Source organism: Zonotrichia leucophrys, chromosome 18, assembly GCF_028769735.1.
Source record: "Zonotrichia leucophrys gambelii isolate GWCS_2022_RI chromosome 18, RI_Zleu_2.0, whole genome shotgun sequence".
In the NCBI taxonomy this organism is placed as follows: Eukaryota; Metazoa; Chordata; class Aves; order Passeriformes; family Passerellidae; genus Zonotrichia; species Zonotrichia leucophrys.
The window spans coordinates 4,239,023-4,263,055 of NC_088187.1; the positions used below are offsets into that span (position 1 = coordinate 4,239,023).

The 24,033-nt window shown below is 49.0% G+C and overlaps 1 protein-coding gene across 4 annotated transcripts in view; it reads right to left on the minus strand.

Annotated features, from left to right (window-relative positions):
* The window catches only part of SEPTIN9 (septin 9), a 150,771-nt gene that overhangs the window by 42,743 nt on the left and 83,995 nt on the right, over positions 1–24,033 (minus strand). For all 4 annotated transcript variants that reach the window (XM_064728370.1, XM_064728373.1, XM_064728372.1 and 1 more), the window contains one exon: positions 16,159–16,818. In XM_064728370.1, the coding sequence (XP_064584440.1) occupies positions 16,159–16,818 (660 nt within the window). The remainder of the gene's footprint in view (positions 1–16,158; positions 16,819–24,033) is intronic.

A 24,033-nucleotide genomic window follows, 5' to 3' on the forward strand; every position in this document is an offset into this window, starting at 1 on the left:
CAGTGTCCACACACACGTGACAGAAGCATTTGCTGGGGAAGTGGAGAGACCTGAATTAGAAGTTGCTGCAGCAGCTCTCAAAGGAATATCAGGAACCATCACAGGAGTTGCTGGGGCAGCCACCTCCAGGGAATCTGCCTCCCAAACACATCCCAGAGGAACCAGGACAGCCCCACTGCCTCCCAGACACATCCCAGAGGAACCAGGACAGCCCCACTGCTCCCCAGCTCTGCTCAGAGCCTCCTCCCCAGCCCAAGGATCTGAGATAAAGGCAGAGGCTCCGCTCTGTGACACTCACTGCAGCTCAAAGGTCACAGGCCCCAAAGGGGTTTGAGGTTTTCAGCTCTGCAGGATACAGCTCTCATGTCTGACACCCTCCTGAAGCTGAGAGCAGAGAGTGCTGCTGACTTCAGCCTGTTCTTGGGGGCCCAGGTCCCCCCACACCCCACGAGAACCTTGGGAATCTCTCAACCATCAGGGACATTTTTTAACCTGAAGAAAAAGCATTGAGGGCTTTAAGACCCCAGATGCAGAGTTTGGGACCATTCAAGCAAAAGCTGTGGTGGAAACTTATTTTCTAGATGAAGAGCAACAGGGAAAAGACTGGATTTATAACATCATTTTACCAAATGCAATTAATTTCTTAATTAGGCAAACTGAACACTCCTAGTTTAGAAGCACCCAGTTAATGCCAGCCCTATTTGCTTTTATTTAGTGTCTTTTATCTGTACTTTTGCTTTGGCTAGGTAAACTCCAAAGGCTGGAGAGTGGAGATTTAGGGAATTTCATTCAGAATGTTGTAGGCTGGATATAAAAATAATCTCCCAAATCTCCACATGCAGCAAAGCAGAGTTTGGAGAAGCTTTCCACACCAGGGCAGTGATTTCTCAGGGAGATGAAGAGGTGACAGCCACCCGACACAGACATCCCCACGTCTGTCCCAGCCCTGTCCGTCTGTCCTGGAGGACACAGAGCAGCTGCTATTCCCTGCCTGGCCAGGTAGATGGTGCTCAGCCGGCACCAAGCGGGAACTCCTCCGTGCTGGAACGGCTCCCATGCTCTAGAGTCGATAATTCAGCGATTTTCACTGAGGAAAGTCCCAAACAAACGGGACCAACTCAGACCCAGCTCTCTCAGATCTTCACCTTTCACTCTGTGAAAAATGTGTTTGTGATTCGTGTCAATGGAATCAGCAAATCTGCTATGTCGAAAATAGACATAAAGAACAATTTCTGAGTGAATAACCAAATAAAGCATCAAAATAAAAGAAGTACAATGTTTTTGTGATTGGTGTCAATTGGCAATGGAATCAGCAAATTCTTGTATCTGCTATGCTGAAAATAGATATAAAGAACAATTTCTGAGTGAATAACCAAATAAAGCATCAAAATAAAAGAAGTGTAGTAAAGTAAAAGAGATGAGGTAGCAAAATGACTGATGCTTAGAATAAAATAGAGGAAGTTTTGGTAAAGCTAAGAGATATTCCAACAAAGCACCTAAGGGTTTATGTATAATAAAAAGCTTAATGACAAAATCATGTAGCAGACACCAGTGTAAAACCTCCCTCCAGACAAGGACAGGAAGCCAACGACCACCTAGAAAGATGATGAAATTGCTGATCCCAGCTTATTGATATTTGCTGATTCAAACTAACCAAGCCCTTCAAAAAATGCTTTGTAAGCTTAAGAACAGTATATATATTTTGTTGAACTTGTGTGCCATGAGTGGAGCAGTGACTCCCCGGCCAGCCAGCACTGCTTGCTTGCTTTAAAATAAAATATAAAAATAAAATTCAGTTTAGTTATTGAAATTTTATATCAATTTCAGCCTTGGAGATGGCGGATAAACTGCTACAAACATTTCAGCAGAACCACTGCTTCTCCAACTCCCATCCTCTGCTGCAAACTCACTCTGAAGACATTTCACCCCACAAAACCCAAACACAGCAGAGCCCCGAGGAGCAGGAAGCAATTTCCCGGTTTTTCCCCCATAAATTCAGGGGGATGGGGGTCAGGGGGACCTTTGGGGCCCCTGGTCCTGCAGGAAGCAGCAGGGGGAGGGGGTGGCCAGGCTTTCCATCCTCACCCCAGGGTCACCCTCCCCAGCCAGGCCGGATGTAGGATGTCTAATATTTCTCCAGTTCTGTTTTAACACTCACACCATCTTGGGAGCAGGAAGCTTAAGCCATTTCCTGCAAGGCATTGCTCTGCCCCTTCAAATATTTCCAGCCTCGGTGCAAACTGTTTTAAAACTGAGCCTGGCAGCTGGGAGTGTGAAACCAGAGGAGGGGCTTGTCCAGGGAAAATTCAGTTTGTGAAACCTACCCAGTCCCTGCTGCTGCAGAGCAGCAAAATAAATATTGCTGTGGACAATAAAAGAGAGCAATTCATCTTGCATGTCTGAAAAATGAGAAGGAAAAGCAGAAACTCCAAATAATGTTCTCTGTGCCTCTCCCAAGGGACACAAGACTGCTCCCCAGCAGAAAGCCACAGCCACATCCCCCCTTGTCCCTGCAGCCACGATTTGAAGCTTTCCCAGCTTTGCTCTTTCAGTGCAGCCCAAATCATGGCTGTGCTTTGCTTGCCCCATAAATAATCTGTCCCACACACGGGCTGAAATAACCCCAAAGAGACCCTTCCCACTCCTCCAAGTGGAGGAGAAGAACAAATGTTCATTCCCTGAAGCGCTGCAGAAGAATTTTGGGCAGTGCCAGGGCAGAGCTGGAAACCCCCCAGAGCCCACAGGGCAGCAGAGCTCAGCCCCACGTCCCCCTCAGCCCTGTTTTCTGCTCTCAGCTCCTCTCCAGGTGACACTCAGGGACACAGGGCCCCCTCAGCCCTGTTTTCTGCTCTCAGCTCCTCTCCAGGTGACACTCAGGGACACAGGGCCCCCTCAGCCCTGTCCCCACAGCACCCCGAGGCAAAGATGGGGACAGAAGGGTGGCAGCTCACCTCCTGCTGCTGTCCCTGTGCTCCAGCTCACCTGTGAGCTCTGTTATCTCCTCTCAGCTCCTCTCCAGGTGACACTCAGGGACACAGGGCCAGGAAACAAAGCCATGCCCCAAGGGCTCTGCTCCCCTGAGCTCCCACTCCCAGGGCTGCTCCTTCCCAAGACTTTTCTGTCCAGGAACTGAAGGCACGAAGCAGAAAGGAAACCCCAGAGCTCCTCCAGGGCCCTGCAGGAACCCTTCACCTCCCAACCTCAGGGCGTGCACTCCTGGGCTGTAAATAAACTTTTATTTACTACACAAAGTAGGGCAAAGAGGATTGTTTCCCGGAGGAATGGTGGGAGGAACATCAGTGTTATGGCAGGATCTCAGATTTCACAAAGCAGTTCCTGGAGACCTCAGCAGGAGCCACAACACCTCTGCAGTGGCCACATCCCCCCCAGATCCTGACTGCCCTACAAATCCTGACCCTGCCAGCTCAAACAGGGACCTCTCAGGGCACAGATCTGCCCAGCCACCCTGCAGCCAGCACTGCCAGGCTTGGAGAGAACAGGGCTGGAGCAAATTCACCTCCTGCATCCCACAGAGCAGCACAGAGCCGAGGCCCAGCCCCTGCAGCTGGACCATGATGGATTCACTGCAGCCTCTGACCATGATGGATTCACTGCTGCCCCCAGGACCACCCACACCCCTCATGTGCTGCCTTATCAAGGTTCCCATCACATCTCAGAGCACTGAACTACCCAAAGCCAGGGCATCATCCTCAGCACTCAACTGCATCCTCTCATCTTCTCCAAGGCCACCAAAAGGGCTGGACAGGGGGTCTTGAGGCCAGAGTGACCCCAAGGGAGGGCCCCAGCAGGCTGTGAACTTGGCCTCCCACTTCCACCCCATTTATCTGCGTGCTGGGATGCAGGAGGAAGCAAGTTCAGCCAGAGTTTGTCTAAACAATTGTGTTTTATCAGAAAAGCTGCTCAGATCTACTCCTCTTTCCCAGGACATATCTGGACAATTCCAAGGTACTCTCCATTCTCCATCCAGCCTGCAGCAGATGGAAGCAGGGGAAGAGGACATGAGGCAAGGAGCATCCAAACCCCCCTGCTCCTCCCTCAGTGCCAGCAGCCTCCAACACCCATCCACCAGAGGCACAAACCATACCACATCTGCTCCCCACACTCCAAAGGCTGCCTTCCAAATCCTTATTTCCTCTTCGAACTATGGGTTTCTCAAATTTAGGAGTGAGCAAGGTAGACTGGCAGGGTTGTGATAGAGAAAACAGCTGATACAGAAAACAGCTGATACAGAAAACACCTGATGCATCCCTTTCCTCCTGGACAGCTCAGGACCCCCCTTAGTAGGGCCACCCCAGTGACCTGGGCAGGGGCTGCTCCCACCCTGCACAATCCCACAGCACCTCTGGAAGCAGGACCAGCTAATTCCTAAGCACCAGCTGAACCTGGAAGTGATGCCTCAGGTTTTGGCTTTTATATTTTTCACATTCTGTGCTGCTTTAGTGCATGGATCTGGGTTCACATGAGGGGATGGTGAGCTCTGTGCACAGAGCAGGAGACAAAACAATTCCTGCTCCAGCTGGGCACCAAGGACAAATGATCCAAATCTCAGCCCAAGAGCCCAAACAATGTGGAATAAAGAAAGAAAAACAAGGATGAGACTGGATGGGCTAAAGCTGGAATGGGACAATGAACTGCAAGATGCAAATGGAACAGAACTGATCACAGTGACAGACCCCATGCCTGGCTGTGCATTTGTGACCATTTTGGTTCATCTTGGGTGCAGCCCTGGCTGGGCTCTTGTGCTGCCCAAGGTGGATCCATTGAGGAGATCCTTTTAATAAATCTCTGCTTTATTCTTTAGCTCTGTCCAGCCTCTGCTCTGGGTAATCCTTCTCAAGGCATCAGAAGAAGAAAGAGCCCAATGCAAGGACTGAAACTCAGGCATCTTGCACATTCACCAGCTCCCTGGTACAAAAGGAGAAGTTGGAAGAGGGATTCCTCCAAGGCAATGAAGGATTGGACAGCAGAATCTGACAAGGCTCTCCCTCTATACAAACTTTTGCCATCTCCTCAGTGTTTTTCTGGCTCTTGGTCCATGAACTGATTTCCACTGCAGATGTGGGGAGTGCCCTGAGTGCATCTCACATGAGATAAGAGCACGACCCTGCACATTTGTAGCTTCAGAGGCTGAAACCAGGGACTCATCCTGTGCCTCCACGTGCCAGAGCTTCAGACAAGGGTCCAGAGCACACCAACTCCTCAGGGCATCAGCAGAGAACAGCACAAGTTCCCAGATCAGAGCAAATGCCCAGCAGAGTGAGCAGAATTCCCCATCCAGAGCCATAACACACAGGGGAAGCAAACACAGGCAGCCCCAGCTGGGCAGGGCAGCTCCTGTGATGTCCCTCCAGATGTGCCCAGCCCACATGAAACACACCCAGGTGCTTTTGAGCTGGAGTTGAAAGCAGGGCCCTACAATTCAAGACTTGTGAGTTACCACACACAGCTGGGGCTGAGAAAGCTCCTTTCAGGAATGTGGCTGCATTTCTCTCCACAGAGAAAAGCAAAGCACAACTTCCCAAGGATTTTCTGGGATTTGCATTCTCTGAACCTCACAGAAAGAAAAAAACAATTTTTATTTCATTTACTGTAGAAGTAGAATGTATTCACAAGTAGAATACATTGTGGAAAATTGTTTACCTGAAGGAAATTAGTCATTGGATTCTGGTGTGACTGTTTTGATTCACTGACCAATTGGATCCATGTGTGTGTGTCAAGGCTTGGCTGACAGTCACGAGATTCTGGGCAGCTGAGCTGAGTGCTTGTGCAGTTTCAGTTTAGATGTAATGTAATATTGTACAAAATAATACAGTATAATAAAGTAATTAATTAGCCTTTTGATATCCATGGCGTCCTCCTTGTCATTTCTCCCTGCCACAGAGGTCACCTGATTTCCTATACAGGAGCTGACACATCATTAACTTTTATCACTGCCCTCCCCTCCTAGGCACCACATCCTTTTGGATTCCCATCTAATGTTATTCTGAGATTTGCTGAGCTTTGCTTTGAAAGGGGGAAGCAATGTCTGTCCCACTCCATGTGCAGCGGGAGAAGAGGAAAGGGGGGAAGGCAGAGCCACCATAAAAAGTTCAAGTCTTATGGATAAGCATCAAAGAAAACTTGACACACACACTTCAGCAACAGAACAACCTGAGCCAAGGTTGGCTGGGGGGCTGTCAGGCACCCATAATAACAAGGGATTAATGCCCTACCCAGTTCTGTGCTGCTGCAAATCCCTTTTCACTCCATTCCTCTAGGAATAACACAGGAGAACACCTGGTAAGGCCACCTGACTCAGACAAACCCTGGGCATCTTCTCAAGGCTTGAAAAGCTAAACAGAAATCCAAGGTTATGTTCATATGTGCCAGAGCATCATCAACCTCTGGAATTCAAGGTGCTGAAAAATGCTTCATTTCAGCAATCCTAAATTCCTGTTGGACAAATGGCCTTTGCCATGCAAAAACCAACCTACAGCTTCCAAACTGCAAACCAAATTGCAGTTGGTACAAGTCCACAGAACAAACTGCAATTGGTACAAGCCCAGCAACCCCAAATGCCCACCCTGTCACTCCTGGGCTGGCACAGCAACCTGAGATGCTTTGTTAAAATGATTTGCTTTTCATAAATGCATGAACATCTGCAAAGTTTTGTTGTTTGCAAAATATTTTGGACCAGAGCCTTGGGTCCAGCTTTGTCTCCCAGCATGCCTGGATAAACCAAAATGATTCAAGAGGGTGAAGCACTCGTGCATGTGACCCTACAGAAACCCTGGGAACTTCTGTGCAGAGACCAGTTCAGAAGATCAATGAGATGAGTGACCCAAATTTAACCAACACAAAGCAAAGCAGCTCTCTCCCCACATCCCTCCTTTAAAACCTCTAACAGATGTAAGAAAAACTGGGCTCAAAGAAGTCTGAGCACAGGCTGCAGTCCAAGACCAGCTGCTTTTTCCATTTATAGCCACATTCACTTCAGCTCCACCAAGCATTTTGGACAATGTAGAAGGGTCTCTGTGTCTGTTTGTTTGCTGGAGGAGTGTAAAGAACACAAATGGTTTGCTGTCATCTTATCTTTTCCTGCTCTCAACAGATCGTTTGATCTTCTCAAAACAAAGTTATCTCCCTATAATCTCAATTCAGTCCTCTGGCAGAGTTTATGGAGCTGGCACTGCACCCAGCCTATGGTGTCCCTTCAACCACTGGCCAACAGAAACATCTCAGGCAGGGACAGCAGTTTAGAAATAGGTTAAAAGAGAAAGATTCCTAATTACAGAAGGTTCATCACCACTGCCATCACTTCCCTCCCCCAGTAGACAGCAGAGAAGTCACAAAACCAGGGGCCAGGCCTTACTGCAGGAGATCAAAGCAAACTCTTTGTTTTATCTTGGCCAAGATAACGGATTTTATTTGCCTTATCAGCCTGCAGGATGATTAACTTAAATGTGAGAAAGCTGGAGGATCCAAAGGAGCTGATGGGTGGGGAGCACACCACTGCCATGGGCTCCAGACATGCAAATACCACAGCATCAACAGAGAAACTCTTGGTTCCTGCAGAGAAACTCTGGTTCCTCAGCCAGGGCTGTGTCTCCTTTTGCCTTCCAGCACCACTTGGATGAACACAGATCCCACAGCAGGCAGGAGCACTCACCCCTTTCTCAGCCAGCAAAGGCACCTCTGTCCTGGGGCTGCCCCAGTTTTCATCACAGAGGGGACTCACAGAATTCACAGAATCACTGGGTTGGAAGAGACCTTCAAGACCATTGAGTCCAAGCCAGCCCCAACACCTCACCCGAGCCCTGGCCCCCAGTGCCACATCCAGGCTGTGTTAAACACAGTCAGAGGCTGCTGAGGGTGCTCAGGGCTCACCCCCAGCTGGAGCTCAGACCCCTGAGCCACAGCCAGATGACCCTGCAGTCAGGCTCTGCCCTCTACAGACACACATCCAGCCCTGGGTCCCTCCTGCAAGGTTCAGGAGGTGAGGAGGTGACATGGATGGATGCACAGCCTCACCCAGACCCACCCCAGCCATGGAAGAGACTTGCCAGGTCATTCAGGCCAGAGTCACTCTGCAGCTCAGCATGGAATCACAGACTGGTTTGAGTAGGAAGGGACTTTAGAGACCACCCAGTGCCACCCCTGCCATGGCAGGGACATCTTCCACTGTCCCAGGCTGCTCCAAGCCCTGTCCAGCCTGGCCTTGAAGATTTCCAGGGATGGAGCAGCCACAGCTTCTCTGGGCATCCTGTGCCAGGGCCTCCCCACCCTCACAGGGAAGAATTTAATACCAATATCCCATCTAACCCTGCCCTCTGGCAGTGGGAAGCCATTCCTTGTGTCCTGTCACTGCAGGCCCCTTGTCCCCAGTCCCTCTCCAGCTCTCCTGGAGCTCCTTCAGGCCCTGGAAGAGGCTCTGAGTTCTCCCTGGAGCCTTTTCTTTGGGTGAGCACCCCCAGCCTGGCTCCAGAGTAAGGGGGCTCCAGCCCTCAGAGCATTTCTGTGCCTCCTCTGGACTCACTCCAGCAGCTCCACATCCTTCTGGTGCTGGATGCAGCATCCCCAGCTTCGCCCTGTCCTGGTCTCAGGCACCAGGGGAAGGAAGTGGGAATGGTGCAGAGGGTGTTTCCTATGGGAAACTGTCCCTTTGCATAATGAAGCCCCACTGGGAGGTCTTTGCTTTTCCTATGGGCCCTCAGGGAGTTCCAGCAAGGCAAACAAACCCTCCTGGGCTGGCTGGCTGCAGTGGACAGCCTCATCTGCTGGGGTGTATCCTGCCCAGCTGGAGCTTCCACATGGGACAGCATCCACACAGTGTGTGCCCATGCAAAAACACAGCCCAAAATAAACATAGCCCAAAACACAGCCCAAAAACAAGCACAGCCAAAAAACAAACACAGCTCAAAAACACAGCCCAAAACACAGTCCAAAAACACACACAGCCCAAAACACCACCCAAAAACACAGCCCAAAACATAGCCCAAAGCACAGCCCAAAAATAAAGCTCAAAAACAAACACAGCCCTAAAACACACAGAGTCCAAAACACACAGCCCAAAAACACAGCAAAAAGAAACACAGCCCAAAAACACAGCAAAAAACAAGCACAGCGCAAAAACACACCCCAAAACACAGCCTAAAACACAACCAAAAGCACAGCCCAAAACAGCCAAAAACAAACCCTGCCCAAAGCACAGCCCAAAAACACAGCCCACAACAAACACAGCTCAAAAACACAGCCCAAAACAGAGCCAAAACCAAACACAACCCAAAAGACAGCCCAAAAATACATACAGACCAAAACACAGCCCAAAACCAACCAAAAACACAGCCCAGAACCGAAGACGGCCCAAAATGAACTCAGCCCCAAAACACAGCCCAAAAACACAGCCCAAAACACAACAGAAAACATACACAGCCCAAAACCACAGCCAAAAACAAGCACAGCTCAAAACCACAGCCAAAACACAGCCTAAGACACAGCCCAAAACCACAGCCAGGGTCAGGGCACACACAGGGAGGGGAGGCAGGCAGTGCCCTCCCATGCACATGGTGTCCTGGATCAGGCAGTGTCTCCATGATGGGACACATTTCTCTCTCCCACACATGCTCCCACTCTTTCCATGTCACTGGGCCTGCAGGTTTAGATTTTTCCAGATTATCTCATTTTTGGCACCTGCGCTCACAAACCGAGACTCAGCGTTTCCCACTCAGCCCCTCCATTTGGAATCCTGGGCTGGAGGAATTTTCCCATTAAAAATAAAAATAATAACAATAAAAAGACTGTTCATAACCTAGCCTGAATCTGTCAGCTGGTTTAAGAGGAAACATTTCCATACAGCTTTAATCTCTTTGTACAGTTAAAGAGCTGGAAATGGTGACTCACTGCATGTCCACTCAGCCCTGGGCTCTCCATCCCAGGGAGCCTGTCCAAATCCCTAAAACCCCTGCAGCCCCACACTTGGTGCCACCCCAGCAGCACAGGACAGAAGAAAAGTCACCCCAAGGCCTGTGTGGCTTCACTTCTCCATCCCTGGGTGTCCATGGCAGGATGGGGGCTTGAAATTGCAGCTCCCACCACAACTTCCCAGCAAACAGCACCAGGTCCTTGGTTTCCACAAGGATTTCAGTGGATCTCAAAGTCTGCTTCTTTCTCTTTTTAAGTATTTTTTAATTGTTTACATTTTAACCCAACTCTATGGGAGTTCTGAAGTCTTTCCATAGCGAAAAGTCTTTCCATAAAGGTTCTAGCTGGGAAAAAAAGAGCGAAAACAGTTGAGTTGCTTCACTCTCCTGATGTTGCCCTGCTTGTTGTGCAGCAAAATAAATGGGGGGACCAAGGGGCACCTGGCATCCTGTGTGGCTGTCCCAAAGACTCCAACAAAGCTGAAAGCTCACAAATGGTTCACTGTTCTGCATTGACTCATGTTGGGACACAGAGGAAGGTCTCATCCCTGTTTTAGGTGTTTTGAATTCCCTTGATTTATCTATACAAGCTCCAGAGCATCCTTGCCATGAAGGCCCAAGGGGCAGGAGCAGGAGCAGGGGTGGGACAGAGCCTGCCTTGATGGCTGAGTGCTGTCCCAGGGTCCAGAGCAGCTTGTGAGGAGACAGACAGGAGCATCACATCAACCCAGCTTCACCTCTTATCTGGGACTGCTTCCAATCCACCCCCTGAGATCCCAGAGCTGAGCCACCAACACAAGCAGCTTTACACTGTAAAGGTAAAGGCCAGCAAAATGGCCTTTCCCACTCTTCAAGCCTGACCACCACAAGTTATAAGGAACAAGAGAAGGCCAAGATGTTCAACCACACAAGCACAATGGCAGAGATGGGAGGCACAGTGCAAGGGGATGCTGTGGCAGATCACCCATGGCACATTTGATGTGGCTTTTCCTGAGGATTCACCTGCCCCTCAACCAGCTGAAGATCCCAGGAGATGTCTCCATTGCACAAAAACAAACACAGCCCAAAAAATACAGCCCAAAAGCATAGCCCACAACACAGCCCAAAACACAGCCAAAAACAAACACAGCCCAAAAACATAGCCCACAACATAGCCCAAAACACAGCCAAGACACAACCAAAAACACAGCCCAAAACAGTCCAAGACACAACCAAAACCACAACCAAACACACAGCCCAAAAACACAGCCAAGACACAACCAAAAACACAGCCAAAAACAAACACAGCTCAAAAACACAGCCCAAAACCAGGTGGATGTCTCTGGATGAAGCCCTGCTGCTCCCACAGAGATTCCCTGTTTCTCTCCTGACAGGGATGAACCAGCAGCTCCTGCCCCACTGGCACCACAGCACTGCCCAGACCTGCTCTGCCAGCACAGGGCAGCAACATCCTCCTGTGCCAGCCCCAGCCCAGTGCCCTGGGACTGGGAGGGAGCTGCTGCCCACAGCAGGGGCCTGGGAGAGGTCACCCCCACCCACGGGAGCTCAGATTTGGGTATTCACAGCAAGGACAGCTTCCCACAGTGCCCAAGGCTGTGAGTTCACAAACAGCCCTTCCCCTCACCCTGTTTTCAGGGCTATTTTTAATTGTTTGTGCCTCTTTCTGCCCTCTGCATGTCCTCTCCTTGCCTGCCCTCACTGCACAGCCCAGCTCACATTGCTCTGACAGACACCAGCAACAGCAATCCACATTACCTGTTCAGCTCATCCCATCCCATCCCATCCCATCCCATCCCATCCCATCCCATCCCATCCCATCCCATCCCATCCCATCCCATCCCATCCCATCTCCTTGTCCCAGCTGGGGAGCCCAGCCACACAAAACCTCCATTGACACCTCCACTGGAGGTTTTGGGGACACAAAGCCCACCTTTGAGTGACACACCCCACAGGGATGGGTGCTTCTGTCCCATGTTTCTGTCACTAATGGCCCAATTCAATGTCATACCAGCACAAACAAAGCAAATGCTCCCCAGGGAGTGCAGGAGAGCACAAAGACTCAGCTAGGGAGAACACGGATGGGAAGGAACATTTCTTGCCCCATAAACACCTCCTGCTTTTCTCCCACCTGGAGCAGGCTCAGCCCTCACCACCAGCCCTGCTGCCCTGATGAGGCTCAGCACTGAAATTGCTCCTTTCCTCTGTGGTTTGCTGTGATCTGCCAAACTCCCTGGGACTGTTTTTCTCCTCTGACTGGCCTCTTCCTGCACAGCACGCTCTCCTGCATACCTTCAGCAGCAGGGCAGGCAGCTGAGCCTGACAGCTGGGGAAGGCAGCTCCAGAACAGGACAGGTCACCCCCACCCAGGGAGGGCAGCTGGAGGCAGCTGCATCCCCTGCTGGACCAGCCACAGGTTCCAAGGGAGCCCAGAGCCCCAGGAGCACCTCCTGGTGACCCAAACCCTGGAGCACCTCCTGGTGACCCAAACCTGGAGCAGGAGCTGCCACACGTTGTCCCTGCTGCAGACATCAGAGGGGCAGGGTCATTGTTGAGGTGGTCACAACACAAAGCAGAGACTGCAAGCAGTCTCAGATGGTGACTCTTTATGATGGAAAATGGCTGAGTTTTTATATACTTTCTAATTGTTTATATTTTTTTACTCTATTGGTTACAATAAATTAACTTAACGCTATTAGTGAAAAGCAACAGTAACTTCAGCTAACTTTCTAAAAATATTTCACCTAGTTGTAAAGTTCTTTATCTTTTTTTTAATTCTTCTTTTCTCTCAGTCTCTTTAGTAACAGCCTTAGAAGAAAAAGCTCTTCATTAGCTTCTTTTTACCTTTGAACTTCTTCTCACTCTTTTAACTCTTAGCTCTTCACACAAAGTTGGTAATTGTTTCCATGGGTTAAAATCAAAGGCTCAGGTGTTTTTGACTCTGTGCCAGGGTCTCTGAGCCCCCTGCCAGGGTCTGGAGTCCTCCAGGGCAGCCAGAGCAATGTCCTGGGTCCCGACACCTTCCAAGCCAAACTATTCTGTGCTGATCCCTGGAGACATTTGGACTGAAAGCCCCTTTTGTAGCAGAGCCAGGGTTGTGCTGCCAGGCAGACTGCAGACAGCTGGGCCCAGGGGTGACACTGTCCCAGCAGCTGTCCCCCCTCTGTCCCTGCCCTGGGCAGCTGGAGCATTCAGCAGCTCAGCTGAATTCTGATTTAAAGCACCAAGCACCCGTGGGGCTCAGGGCTGGGGCACTCAGAGCAGCCCAAAACCAGCAGGGTGAGGCTGAGCACCCTCCCATGGGGCAGGATGGACACCACACACAGCAGCTGGGGACAGAAGGGGGGCTCACAAAATCCCCATCTTGGGCTGGGGCTCAGAGCTCAGCTGTGCCCAGCTGGAGATGGCCCAACCTGTGAAAAACCAGCTCAGAAAAGCCATGCCTACATCACACACAGTAAGAAAAACCCACTTGAGTGCTGCAGGTTCGACATCAGCTCCCTGCTGACTCCTGGCTTGGTTTTACACCAGCACACACCACAGCCTGACCTCTGCACATCCCTGTGACCACAGGAGAGGGGATGGGACCCCTGGTCCAGCTCCAGGACCAGGCATGGACCTCCCAGGCCCTGGCTCAGCCACCCCAGCCCATCCCACAGCCCCCAGGGTGGGGAGGGAGGGATGCCCTCCCCCTGACCACGGGACCCCTCACAGGAGAGAGCTCATGGGCGAGGGAGAATGGAAAAGTCATTAACAGGTCTGAAAGGAAAATCTCCAAAACATTCTGGGGAATAAATGACAGCTGGGAAGGGAGGGAAGCTGGCTTTAACATGGAATTAATTGAAAACAAGATAGAGCTAATATAAGCCAGGTCTCCAGTTTCATAGTGGCTCTGGTCCATGATGTTATTAGACTTTGTCTCCAAGGTCAAAAACCCTGACTTCTGCTAATGAAGAGGCGGTTCCTGCCCCACAGCCACAAACAACAGCACCAAACAAAGATATCCCAACAGCACTTCCAGAGCCAGCAGCTCTCCCACACCTCAGAGCCTCTCCAGAGCCCTGTGGGGCTGCACAGAGCCTGAGCTGGCAGGGCTGGCATTGCCAGCACCCAGGGAGGCACAGTGCAAAGGAGGATGTGGCAGGAGGATGTGCTAGGATCACCCACGGCACATTTGATGTGGCTTTTCCTGAGGATTTGCCTGCCCCTCAGCCAGCTGAGGATCCCAGGAGATCTCTCCATGGCACAGGGCAGGTGGGTGTCTCTGGATGAAGCCCCACAGTGATTCCCTGTTCCTCTCCTCACAGGGATGAACCACACTGGCACCACAGCACTGCTCAGACCTGCTCTGCCAGCACTGCCACTTCCTTTTCTCTTTCCTTCTAGAATTTCTTATTGAACTTGACAGCTCTTTCAGGCAGGATGAACCCAAGGGGAACAGCTCTGCGTGCGGACACATCTGAGCACAGATCCCTGAGCAGCCTTGAGAGGCGTCACCGCAGGAGCTGAAAGAGCAGCACACAGCTCCTGCCACCTCCTGTGTGACACCTGGGACAGCCACCACCCCAGCCAGGGCTGGAGAGGGTAATGACACATCCTCTGAACAGACAGAGACAGGGTATTGTAAATGCAGGGTCAACCACCAGGGGAGAGAATGGTGCATCTGCCTCCATCTTATCAGAAGGCTAATTTATTACTTTACTATACTGTATTATTATATAATATTATAATAACTATATAGTATAATAAAGTATAATATATCATATATTTATATAATATTATACTATATTATTATATTAAAGAATACTGTACTATACTAAAGAATACAGAAAGGATACTTACTGAATGTTAAAAAGATAATAATAAAAACTTGTGACTCTTTCCAGAGCCCTGACACAGCTTGGCCCTGATTGGCCAAAGAGTGAAAACAACTCACACCTGCGGGTAAACAATCTCCAAACACATTCCACATGAGCACAACACAGGAGAAGCAAATGAGATAAAAATTGTTTTCCTTTTCTCTGAGGTCTCTTGCTGCCTTTCAGCTTCCCAGGAGAAAAACCCTGCTTGAAGGAATCATGTTCAGGGAATGTGAATGCCACGACACAGTCCTCCCAGGATTTTCCTGGGAAGCTGTGAGAAGCTGTGGGTAACTTAGAGAAAAGCATTAAAACAATTATTATCTCTCTTTCTGTAACCCTTGTTTATAGATATGGCTTTCCAAAGTGTGCTAGTCATAGCTCACCAATAGTGTCAGAGGTTTTCACTTTGAGACCAATCAAATCTCACCTTAGCAAGTCTCATTATAAAATTTCATCATAAAACAATATTACAACAATAAAAAAATAAAATAACATTATAAAATCATTAAAACAATTATTATCTCTCTTTCTGTAACCCTTGTTTATAGATATGGTTCTCCAGAGTGTGCTAGTCATTGCTCACCAATAGTGTCAGAGGTTTTTACTTTGAGACCAATCAAAGAGACTTGGGAGACTCACTTTAGCAAGTTGCATTATAAAATTTCATTACAAAATAACATTTGAACAATAAAAGAATGAAATAGCTATATAACATAATAACTACTATTAATTATTATTATTAATAAATAATCAATACAATAATTATTAAATTTTACCATATATAATTTAATGTGAATTATGTTAATATTAACGTTCTATAATACTAATAATTCATTATTCAATATCAATGTTCTATATCAATAAACTATAATAATTACAATAAATAATATTAAATATTACAAAACCATAATTTAACATGAATAGTTTAGTTAGTGTAATAATTATTAATAAATATTAGTTGTTAATATTAAATTATATGATTAATATAGTAGTCATTACTTATTAAATGTAATATATAATATAATAAATATATATAATATATGTATTATATATATTTATATATTTATATATAAAAATATATAATAAAAATATAATTTATAAAATTATAATAGTTATAAATTAATAAATATTTTAACTTTTAATATATATTTATATATATATTTATAAATTTTAAATTTATGGATATAATAATTATAAAATTTATAAATTAATAAATATTAATTTATAAATATGATAGTTATAGAATTTATAAATATAATAATTACAAATACATTTATTGACATTTATAAATACAATCATTATAAAATTATAAATTCCCTTCTGGTCCACCTCAGAAAGCCATCCACTCCATCCCTGACCCGTCAGCCCCTGGCACTCACCTTCCTCTCTCTTCGGCGGGCTCTCGGTGGGCAGCCCGTGTGCCTTTGTCTCTGCCAGCTGTGGCAGGGTGGGCATGGCGGGCTCTGAGCCCTCGGCCGCCCTCACGGCCGGGCTCTCGGTGCCCTTTCCGCCCTGGCTGTCCGGGCGGCGCGGCGCGGTGTCCGGCACGGGGCCCGGCTCGGCGCGGCGCTGCGGCGCCTCGGGGATCTTGGAGGGCGGCTCGGGGATCTTGGAGGCCGGCGCCTCCGCCCGCCGCAGCTCCTGGGGCTTGCCCAGGGTGATCTCAGTCCTCCTGGCCGGGCCCTCGGGCGGCTTGTGGCCCACATCGGCTCGTTTGAGGCCGAACCGCGACAGGCCCGAGGTGGAGTTCTCCACCTGCTTGGAGGAGATGTCGATGGAGATTTCTGTTCTTCTGGACACCGGCTCAGGCAGTTTGGGTCCAGAGAGCTCCACTCTCCTCAGAGGGGGCTTGGGGGATCTTTGCACTGTGGGCTCCGCATGGCGGGTGGAGGGCTCCGAGTTCCTGGCGCCGAGTTCCTGAAACTTCTGCGTGGAGCTGGACACGGTGGACCTGAGGAGGGTGTTGGGGGCCCGTCTTTGTGGCGTGGAGGAATTTGAAGACTGATCTACCTCCTCGACCTCAAAGGATCTTTTCAGAGCTGAAAAACATGAAAAGTAGTTCAGGATTTAGTTACCATCCACCTGAGTGTGTCCAGAGGTGTTTACAGACACTGCACAAGGGTCAAAATTCCATTTCTGCTCCTTCATCCCAGGACTCACAATCCACTTAAACAGCTGGGGATTAAAGGCCCTGCCTCTTCAGACAAGTTAAAAACCCAGTAATAAAACAAATCAAGGCCAGGAAACAGCCCCAGAGCAGAAATTATCCCCACACTCAGAGGGGAGCAGAAGGTCCCACCATGGTATGGCAGAGCAGAGCAGGGTTTGGGTGAAGACAGAGATCCAGCTTCCTTTTCTTTTCCTTTCTTTTAGCCTATGCCACAAAAAAAGCAATGCCAAATTTCCTAAGAACTGATGGTTATACTGTATTCGAACTATAGCTGAATGTCAATCCTCATAACACAATGATTCTATTCAGCATGACATTTGCTGCCAGTTTATGACCTGCTTCTGCTGTCACACATGTCTGCTGTCCACTCACTTGCAGAACATTTTAGTTTTAAAATGTTGTAAGGTGAAATCAGTGAAACCAATCATTAAGCAGTAGTTAAAATTTAAGTAACCTTTTCTATCCCACTGAGCTAATGAAGTGCATATTCTTGCTAACATTTTGCGAAGACTTTAATTCCTTTCTTGCTAGCAGTTAAAACTACTAAAACTCCTTTACACAGAAAAAAACTATGAGTTTAAATTAGTGACACACAAAGTGGTCAGCAACAACACCTCGCTTTCCCTCTCACATCCAAAGGATGCACAGATAAACACAGGCTTTCCTGTGAGCACTGCCAGCAAAATGCAAGTTGGGAACAGGAAAACAATCCCAGGAGAGCACCAAATCCAATACAAATGCAGCAAGAAAACCAATGGTGGCAGCCACAGAAGCTCATATCCTTAAAAACAAACCTAGAGACCACAGGAACCCAGAGACTGAAGTGTTTTGAGCACATGAACTTGAGACCCTGCTACAAGGGAAGGGACAACTTATCCCTGCTCCTTTCAGGACCCAGCCAGGTGGAAAGAAAAGGCTGAACTCCACAGAAAGGGAACCACTGCTGGATCCCACTGAGAAGCCACAAGCTGGAAATACTCTCTGATCCCCCCCAGAATCATAGCAGCAGTGAGATTTAACCTTTAAAATCCTGGGCTTGAGACCTCACAGGACATCAGACTGTAGAGGGGCTGGGAACACAAACCCTGTGAGGATCCACTGAGGGAGCTGGGGGTGCTCAGCCGGGAGAAAAGGAGACTCAGGGGTGCCCCCATCACTCTCACAGCTCCTGAAAGGTGCCTGTGCTCAGCTGGGGCTGGGCTCTGTCTGCAGGAGCACTGACACAGCCAGAGCACATAGCCTCGAGCTGCACCAAGGGAAATACAGGTTGGATAGCAGGAAAAAGATTTTCATGGAAAGAGTGATAAAGTTCTGGCATGGCTGCCCAGGGAGGTGGTGGCGTCCCCATCCCTGGATGTGTTTAACAAAACCTGGATGTGGCACTGGGTGCCAGGGTTTAGCTGAGGGGTTGAGGCTGGACTTGACGATCTTGAAGGTCTCTTCCAACCTGGTCATTCTGTGGATTCTGTGAATTCTGTGAATCAGGATCCCAGGGAGAGAACTGGAGCAAAGCCTTGCCTCATCCCAGGAGGTCCTCCCACCATGGAGAGGATCCACCATGCAGGAAGCGTCCATGTCCCAGGGCTGCTCTGCCCCAGGACCCTCCATCCCTCAGACACATTCGTTGGCTGCACAGGAGCCATCGGTCACTGCTGGGTCCAGCTGGTGGCACAGGGAGAGGGGATCATCCCAGCAGCCACCCAGCTCTGCTCTAACACCCAGCAGCTGCCACCTCCTCTGTCCTGGCACCAGGGGTTGGCACAGCCATGGGCACCTCCCCTGGCACAGGGAAATCAGAGATGGTGAAGAAAGCAGGGCCCTCAGAGCTGGGGCTCAGCAAGGGGAGACTGCAGGGGTTAAAATGTGAGGATACAGACTTTGGACTGCTTTCCTTTTGGGGAGAATATCCCAATATGAACCCAAATATGACCTCTAGGCTGTCGTAGACATCTTTTATGGAAAATCCTTAAGATTTTTCCTCCTGAGAAGCTGAGAGGCCTCAGGAACAACATGTAAACAATGATTATCTGCTGCTGTAAAATGCAACAGGTGGATCTGTGATTGGTCCATGTTGGTTGTTGCTAATTAATGGCCAATCACAGTCAGCTGGCTTGGACTCTCTGGTCAGTCACAAGATTTTATTATCATTCCATTCTTTCTCCTTTGTTTGCTAGCCTTCTGATGAAATCCTTTCTTCTATTCTTTTTAGTATAGTTTTAATATAATAAATCTCATAAAATAATAAATCAGCCTTCTGAAACATGGAGTCAGATCCTCATCTCTTCCCTCATCCTGGGACCACTGTGAACACCATCACAGAGTACAGCTGGAGGGATGCACAGAGAATCCAACCCCAAAATCAGCCTGATGGGAGCAGCACCACAGGAAAGCACCAAAACACAATGCTCACCCTCCCTGTAAACCCAGGAAGGGTCCCACGAAGGGCTCCTCATGACAAAATACTCTGTCTTGCATCTCAGAAATATTCAGACACTGGTAAAAGAAAGGATGGAGGCAATAAAGAAAATTAAAAATGCTTTTGCTCAGACTTTTCGGGTTTCTGATTTCCGTGGAGCTCTCCCAGCCATGCCATCACCTGCTCACAGGGGTGACGGCTCCTGCAGCTCTCCCTGCCCTGCAGTCTGCACTTGGCACAGCTCAAGCACTTCAGGTCTGTGTCCAAGACACAGCTCTCAGCATCCCAGAATAATTAATTCCAAAAAAGCCCCACACTGGAAAGCTCTTTCCACGTGTTCAAACTCTCAGGTCTCCAACCCTCAGCTGGAGCTCTGACCCTCCAGCACAGATTTTCCACAGTTTCCCCTCTCCATCACACACTTTATCCACAAACAAACATTTTAGCTGTATTTTTTCCCAAACCCCCCACGTTTAAAACAATGCAGCAGCCAAGCCCAGCCTGCATTTTGCTGGAAACAAAGAGAGAGGAAGGGACAACCCGACGGGGAGCCCTTGAGCAAAGCTGGGTGGGCAGGAGCAGCAGAGGACACTGAGGGGTGGAACCACACTTCTGTCCACATCAGGCCCTTCAAACCTGCCTGTCCCTCCTCCAGCCAGCTCAGTCTCCACCTCCTCCCTTCAACAAGCAGCTCTCTGACCTCCTGAGAGCCAGAACAGGGTAAATGCTCTCAAGGAACTCAGCAGCAAAGGAAATGCTGAGCAGTGTCTTTCCTGAATGAACATTGCCCTGAGATCCCACAGTACCAAGAGGTTTGGGGATTTCTTTCTGGCCTGCTAATGAGGCCCTGCTGACCTCCAAGGGCTCCTCACATCCATCATGCCCACTCCTCTAAGCCCTGCTGCCCCTTCCCAAGGAAATACTGAGTAACCCCATTGCAAGGCTGCCCTACATGGCCCCTTTCCTTTGATTTTAAACCCCACAAAGTGCCCCAAACCCGGTTTAACCTGCCCAAAGAAATGGTGAGTAACCCCATTGCAATGCTGACCTACATGGCCCCTTTCCTTTGACTTTAAACCCCACAAAGTGCCCCAAGGCCAGGGTAAACCTGCCCAATGCCACCCATGTGGTCTCTCTGGAGCACAGCCAGCCCCTGTCCTTATCAAAGGGCTAGACTTACAACACCCAAAAATGGCTTTTTTCCAGGTCCTTCTGTTGCAGAAAAGAGAAAAAGGTCAAAGCCCAGACACAAAAGGGTTCAGAAAGCCCCAGGCAGAGCTGCAGCACCACGATTACAGCCTCAGGACAACCAAGCCCTGCAGATAAATCCTCCCTTGTGCTGCTGTGCCAGCAGGCAGGAAGGGGCTGAGGGGCTGGGCAAGCAACCTTCACCCCAAAGAGGGGCAGAAATGGCTCAGCACAGGTTCTGACAGCAAAATCATGAGGAGCCCCAGGTCCCAGTGGCATTCCTGGGGACAACTCAGAAGCTTTTCTCACCCCTCTCTGCAGGATGGGGTGACCATCTCATGGTTTCACAGGGATTTCAGCACCCAGCTTGTCCTGCTGGCACATTCCATGAATTCAGCATGGCCTGGAGAAGGTCAGACATCCCAGACATGAGAAAGGAGCACTGTGACCATGACGGTTTGTGTTTCCACCTCTGAGACGGAGCCCCACTGCCATGAGCACGATGACATTGGGAATGTCACCTCCTCCTGAGGGACTGAGCACGTCTGGAGCTCCCTGCTCAGCTCTGCCTCTCTCCTCCTTGCATGACAAGAGAGAAGGACCTCAGGAAGCACAATAGCTTCAAAAAAAAAAAAAAGAGAAAAAACTTATAAATAGTGTGTCCTGCCCCAGAGCCAGGAAAGGAAAGTAAACAGCCTCTGCTCCTCCTCCCAGCTTCCTGCAGGGAAGTGTGTGTATTCCTCACAAAAACAGCAGCTGAGGGTAAGGCACAGAAAGTTTTAAATTCTCAGCATCCAGGATTCCAACATCTAGGGATGCAGCCAGAGGTCTGGTTCAAATCCCAGCAGCTCATGCAACACAGAGATGTCACAAGGGCGCTCAGATGCCATGGAGGGATCAGGGACTCCACAATGTGGGAAATAGGAAAGGTAAGAAGATTTTTAGAAAGATGGAAAGGTAGGCCTTAGAAACAGAAAGAGTAGCTGTAGTTGTCTAGCCTAAAGGTAGAAAAAGTTACAACAGTATAGTAAGGACATGAAACAATAGTTTAAGTCTTAGGTTTGGTTAAGATAGACCTTAAGATTAGAGAAAAATATTTTTAGCAAGACACTAGAAGGTTAAGATAGACCTTAACATTGCAGAAAAATATTTTTAGCAAGATATTAAGGTTTTAAGCCTAATAATGAGGTATTGTGTATTGTCAATAGAAAGCATACCAGTAAGCATTGTATGAAGTAAGTGTATGTGTACCTCTAGTAATTGGTTAGAACAAGTGTCTGTAAGCTTTAGCAACATGTTATTGGCTAGAAAGTTTTTAAGATGCTCTGTAACAACGAAATCTTTGGCTGCTGCTGACTGTACATGAGCTTTGCCATCTTCCTACTGCCTCAGCCATGCAATAAGGCTGATGCTGCAAATAAAGCTCAAAGAACGTTCCCCAGCAGTCCTGTCCTGTTTGTGAAAGGGAAAAACACACACAAACCAGCACACACACACCAAACACACACAAACCAGCATGTCACACGAAGTCCAACACACCGACCAACCAAACACACACAAATCAGCACACACAACCAAACACACACCTCACTACACACACCAAACACACAACCCAGCACACACAACAGCCACACACACCCAGCACACAACACAAAGCACACACACAACACCAGCACACACAAACAGCACACACACATCAAACACAAACAGCAAACACAAGCAGCCATCACCCAAACCACACAACCGCACACCACAGCAGCACCACACACCAAACACTCCCCCAGCACACCAACCAGCCCCACACACAGAACCCCAACACAAACCAGCACACACACACCAAACACAAACAAACCAGCACACACCCCAACACACACACACCCCAGCACACACAAACCAGCACACACACACCAAACACACAGCCCAGCACACACGTATCCCAGCTGGAAGTTCTGGGGCACACAGCTTGCTCACTGCCACCACAGCTCACTGCCACCCCAGCCTGGCCTGGGCACCCCAGGAGCATCAGCCAGGGAACATTTGCAACATCTGCTCCTCTTCTGCTCCCTTTTTAAACAGAATATCCCACCAACAGGCCAGGGAGAGGCTTTATACAAGGCAACATCTATGCACAGAGCTCAGGAGGAGACCAAAATAAACAGCAAGGGATGCTGCTGGCTCCTCTGGGAGCTGCTTCCAGCTCTGTCACAGCCACGGCTCCCAACTGCTTCCCACTAAACATCCTGTGCCCCTCTCGTGGTGCCTGTAACCCAGGGGTTACATTTGCTTGCTTTGTTAAGCACAGAGAGCTTTCCCTGGGTTTTTGGACACATCAGAGCCCTGTGGGGCCGGGGCAGCGGGCGCCCCGTTATTCCCCAGCACACAATGGCAGCGTTTGAGAGCTCTAAACTGCTACCAGATGGTCACCTCCTGTTCCCAGGCAGGAAAGGGGGGAGGCTGCAGCTCTCATCTTTCAAGGAACCCTTGGAAACCCAACCCAGCATTCACTGCTCACGGCCCCAAAGCTTTCCAGAGGCCTGTCACAGGCGGCAGGGTGCTCGCAGAGCTTTTCTGGCCCAGGCTGAGAGCAAAGAGTGTTTGCCTGTGGAAACCCAGGGAATATTTCTGTGTCTGCTCTGGGGTGCCCTGACCCCCAGGGCAGCACTGACTTTGACCCTCATTCATGGAGAAAGTTTCCTAGAGTGCAAGATAGACTGGAACCCACAAAAGTGTGAAATAGATTCTAGAGAGTAGTGTAGGTGAATCACTTGGTGAGAAATTGAGGTTTTGGGATTTTTAGTGTGTTGTGGATGGGAGCAAGATGGAGGGCACAGGGTGTCACCCTGGGTTTCTTCTTCATGCTGCTTCTTCCTGGGTTTGGGGGGCATTTTGTAATTGGGCAGAAAAGTCTGCATTGTGGGCTCTTTGGGATCAGTTATTGGGTTAAAAGGGGAAATAATCCAGGTGTCAGTTCTTAATTGGATCATTTAATCTTAAAAGACCTTGTAACAAGAGATTGTTGGCCATTTTTGTGGTGCTTTTCCAATGCGCTGAGCCTGGTGTGGACAGGGTGCAAAACTTTAGATAAGATAACAATAAACCAGAACCTGAAGAGCTGCCACCACCCATAACAGAGCTGGGTGCATTGGAGTGATCTAAAGGCTCAGTTATGGGGGCAAGGAAGGTGTTCTGCATTTTCCTATAGGATATTTCCATTGTGTATTAAACCTAAAGGTCCCAGAGCAGAAAGGGAAAGGAGCTGCACTCCTGCTGCAGCACCACAGCAGGACATCTGTACCCCACCCTCAACAAAAAGGGGATCCCAGCTCCCCTGAGCCCCTCAGTGGGGTCAAAACCATGAGGCTGAGGTGGAAAATCCCTGGCAGTGCAGGCACCACAAGCTGGCAGGATTTTGTGAGCATGCACAGCTTCAAAACAGCCTGAGAAACTCAGATCCCCTCCTACACCCACAGAAACCAAGGC